This window comes from Aulostomus chinensis, chromosome 17 (assembly GCF_037954235.1).
Source record: "Aulostomus chinensis isolate RoL2024-O1b breed Wild chromosome 17, RoL_Achi_v1.0, whole genome shotgun sequence".
Taxonomy (NCBI): Eukaryota; Metazoa; Chordata; class Actinopteri; order Syngnathiformes; family Aulostomidae; genus Aulostomus; species Aulostomus chinensis.
Genome location: NC_141336.1, coordinates 2,435,544 through 2,440,000, shown reverse-complemented (window position 1 = coordinate 2,440,000; position 4,457 = coordinate 2,435,544). Strand labels below are relative to the sequence as shown.

The 4,457-nt window shown below is 49.5% G+C and overlaps 1 protein-coding gene across 1 annotated transcript in view; it reads left to right on the top strand.

The window, feature by feature from the left end:
- Positions 1-419, top strand: part of galnt16 (UDP-N-acetyl-alpha-D-galactosamine:polypeptide N-acetylgalactosaminyltransferase 16) — a 54,735-nt gene extending 54,316 nt beyond the window's left edge. Inside the window, exon 15 of the mRNA XM_086182679.1 lies at positions 249-419. Within this exon, the coding sequence (XP_086038805.1) occupies positions 249-392 (144 nt within the window). The 3' untranslated portion in view covers positions 393-419. The remainder of the gene's footprint in view (positions 1-248) is intronic.
- Positions 420-4,457: the final 4,038 nt, after the last annotated feature.

Genomic DNA, 4,457 nt, shown 5'->3' with positions numbered 1-4,457 from the left:
AGGGAATGTTTGATCGGCAGATGGAAATGGCTCCTCCTCCTCCTGGCTGCTGTCAGTCATTCATGTGGTGACTAATCCAGCTCCACGAACGCCAGCTTCCTGTGCTGATACGCTTCGTTTACCAAACCAGAGAATGTGTGACGGCGCACTTTGATGATGCGTCCACGCCGGTGTTGTTCCTGTGTCAAACGAAGCGTGCGAGGATGTACTTGAATGATTGAGGTTTTCCGTCTTGTGTTGTCCTGCAGAAATGGAAGCCAAAAGGCAGCGCGCTGCAGCACATGGTGAGCGGCCACTGCCTGGACAGCCAGACCCCGACAGGCCCCCTGGTCATCATGCAGTGTCGCCCCCAGGTGGCCAGCCAATCCTGGGAACCGCAGGTGATCACCTGAGGTACAGAGGGCAGGGCGAAGGAGGTGGCGGCGTTGGGGTGGGGTGGGGTGGGGGTGGGGGTATTCTAGAGGCTTCAGAAGGACCCAGGGCATCACGTCTGCCTGCCGCCTCGCAGAGGGATGAGAGGCGCCAGGCTGAGAACGGCACTTCTCTGATGTCAACTCCAACCTCCTGCTCATCGCGTCTCGGTGACGCTGCTACCAGTGTTTTAAGAACTTGCTGAGTCAAACATCTTCTGTGTACAGTGCTTCATCTTTCAAGGATGCCGCAGTTCCTCTACGTAACCTAAAGCTTTTCACCGAAAAACTGCTGCACAACTCATTTTTCAGTTCCTTTGTTTTATCCTGGGTGACAGTTTGCTTTTTAAATCGGAGTCACGCGGATTGACTCGGAGCAAACGACTGCGCATGGTGCTGTAGCAGACGTGTTGAGGTGCACCTGAGCGACGCTGAGGCAAAGTCACTGCTGGTCTCGTCCAGGCGTGGCGGAGGACTGCGGACCAGGGCAGCTTTGTTTAGCCAACTCAAATCAGAGCTGTTTTTTATGACTGATGAATTCACCATGCAAAGCACTGTCAGGAACATTATTTATTGTTTTGCATGGTCAGACCCAAAGAATGTTGATTTCTCTGTCTCTACAAAGTTTTATGTAAATATTTGAAGCAGATTATGGCTTGGTTTTTGTGTAAAGTGCTCTACATGTTGTTTGAAAAATAAAATGTAGTAACAAGGAGAGTCCTTCTGTAGTTTTTGTAAATTGAAAGTGAAGTGTTTTAATATTGTGGTTTTAACTTCTGAGCAGGAGTCAAAGATTTCCATGATTCTCTAAAAAAAAAGAAAAAAAGAGAGAGGACGCCGTCAGGGTTCAGTGTCACCTGAAACACGGCTCGTACACCAGGAGTTCTCGATCAACCGTCGACGCCGTGGGAGGAGGGTTCCGCTCAACCCTAACCATTCATGTACACACGCAAAGATCAGAGGTCACTCACCTGATGATCAAAGTGATTCGTGGGCCCTTTTCAGTTTGAGCTCCTCGTTGTTGTTTCGGTGCAGGCTACAGTTTAGCTTAGCCTGCAGTTGCTTCAGCGCTCCGTTGAGCTTCCAGCTGTTGGTGTGTTTAGCAGCCCACACCTGAGCTTGGAAAGGTTTTTCTTCTATTTTATCACTGCCTGCCCTTCAAAACACCCTAAATAAATTCTCTTTTGCCAGTTAAGATTTAAATTCACTAACCAGTAAATTCACTGAGAAAATGCCATGAAGGAGTTAGACAGACGTGACATAAAGGTTGATGAAGGCACGAGTAAAGTAATGTTAGATGTGTCGATTGCACAGAGAAGATTTGTTAAAAATGATAAGGTCTCTTTGCTACGAGAACAGCTGAGTGAGTAAACCCTGCTGAGTTGACGGACAACACTTCTCACAATCACACACATCAAGACGTTCTGTTTGCTGTTAAAAAGTCTGATCCGGCCGACTCAACCAGACTTTCTACGTTCACCAGCTCTTTAACATCCACGAAGGAGTTTAGTCTGGTGAAAGTAACGCGAGGTCACCAAACACCATGTTGGGCACCGTGGTGGGGACAGAGGTGGTTGCTGTCCCTCCTCCCAGGTTCAATAAAACCAGCAGCATTGCAGCCCGGACTCTGGACCAGAAGCCCCGAGGCCGAGGAGGCCAGACCAGGTGTCATCTGACCACAGCTCTTCCTTCTGGTGCAAATCGCAAATAAGGTGCTGAAGTGTCCTGTCGGAGTCCTGCAGGTCACTCAGACAGGACGGGAGGAAGACGAGTGGGAGGAGGCGGGGCTGAAGGGAAGGGTCACATTACTGACAATGCCCACAAGGGGGCAGACTATCCTTACAGATCATTCAGGGGCCCACCTGCACCATTTCATGACTTTAACTTGACCTTGACAGCTTGATGGATGACCATTGCTGCTGTAAGGTTGAGGATACTTCGGAAAGAAAAAGGAACGGCAGGAAGTCAGACATGGCGAGAACAGTGTGTGTGTGTGTGTGTGTGCGTGTGCGTGAGAGAGAGAGAGAGAGAGAATATATTTAATTAATAATACAGTTACTTTTAATTTTGGATGCAAAACTGGGGACAAAAAAACAGTCTGCAGGTGGTAAAGGCTGATCTGGGGTCAGTGGTGTCAGGTTTTGAGATGAGGATAATCTCGATGACACTCAGTGCCTCATCCAAAGGTTACCTGACCTCCTGACCTCGCCTCTAAAAGGTGTGAAAAAAGCTTGTGTTTAGGGTTTAGCGGCTAGGAGAAGTTAATGAAAGTCTATGACACAACCGCAGAAGTGACTTAAGTGTGTGTGTGTGTGTGTGTGCGTGTGTGTGTGATTTTGTGTGTGCGTGTGTGTGTGTGTGTGTGTGTGCGCGCGCGTGGGCTGAAATAGCTCACGTGCAAATGGCTTATCATCAGTATAACAGGCTTGACAACTTTGTTAGCTCTTGTTCTCCTCGTCAGTTGAGCAACCTGCCAGGTCACCAAACATGCCTGGCGCAAGCTTAGGAGGCGCCGCTGCTATGCCAGGAATGCAACTTAACGCTGATAAACTTGTGGCCTTTTAAAGGGGCTGAGGTTTCATCATCGGGACGATGGAGGAGTGGCTGAACCTAAATCATCACCCCGGTGCTGTGAGTCCAACGAGGAAGCAAAAACTGAGTCGCGTGAGAAAGCTGTGCCGAGCACCGAGGACACAAAGCGGCGGTCTGTCCAAGACACAGAAAACTCTCTTCCAGACTTGGTCTCACCTGCATTTTAATGAAAGTTTGTTTCTTTCTAACAGGTGACTTTGATTCCAGTTTCAAAACACAAGTAGTTAAGATCCGGAACATTCTTGAAAACCCTTGAGAACCCATCAAAGTTCCTCTTCTTCAACTCCTCTAGATACTTTTTGCCGAGGTCCACTCGCAGCAGGGGTTCCCCACCCATCAGAGTCCCAATCAGAAAAGTCCAACTTTGTTCTCCCTGAGAGGGCAAATCGTGCTGCAGCCTGGTAAGAGACACCAGAGCAGGTAGAACCGCACTGCACCCGTGTGCTGCTTTCATCTCTTCACCCACCCTTCATCTCAGTCCTCTGGTTCTGGATCGAGAGCTCACATCTCCTCGTTGAACTCGTGCATCTCAGTCTCACTCCAAAGCCTTGTGGTCGCACCGCGGCCTCCTCAGGGACAGCCTGGCCTGCCTTTGTGACGTCCTGTTGTGAATGCTGGATCTTCTCAAGCCTGTGGAACAGGAGAACGTTCCTCTGCTCGACTGCCTGAGTGAATTAGGCAGCCTTTTTTTTTTGCAGCCTTTTTTTTTATTAGCTTCATCCGCAGCCTGAGTGACACACAACAGCACTGCCGCGCTGGAGCTAAATCCGTAACAGTCTGTTAATCCATATTCCAACACCAAGTGTTTACTCTGCTGCTTTTTTTGTGCTTTGCTGTCAAAACTGTACTCAACCCCCTCCACCCAGCGCGCCCCCTCACGACCTCACATGCATCCATTGTTGACCGGCGCTGAGGGATCAAATGAGGAGAACCTGAACTCCCCTCAGTGCTGGTGCCTGTCTCAGTCATCGGTGTTCTCCTTGACTCTGCCGCGTTGTCCTGGGTGTTTTATTATATTACTATGATTGCGATCATTGTTACAGTTGTGGCTGGGATTATTTCTTCGTGCGGTGTGGTTTGACTTTATGTTTGGAGCGGTCTTAGTTTATTGTGCTAAACTAAATTTACAACACTGGATTTATGCTCAACACCATGACGAATGGAGTTTAGTTCACTATGTGAGTGACTAATTCAAATTCCCTCACACACAAACTAATCCTTCCAAACTCTGCATCTTCCAATGGGTCATCCCGGAGCTCCTGCAGCCCGCTTTGATAGGCTGCGCTCCTCCGTGAGAAGCGGGCCGGTTCAGCCACTGCCCCGTGAATGATTTTCTCTGAAATGCAGTAAAAGTCCAGGTGGATGGAGGTTGCACGGCCGCCCATCGATCACCTCCACGCGGCGGGCGTCCTCCAATCAGGCGGCGCGGGGGCGGTCCGTTGCTAAGGAGGAGGT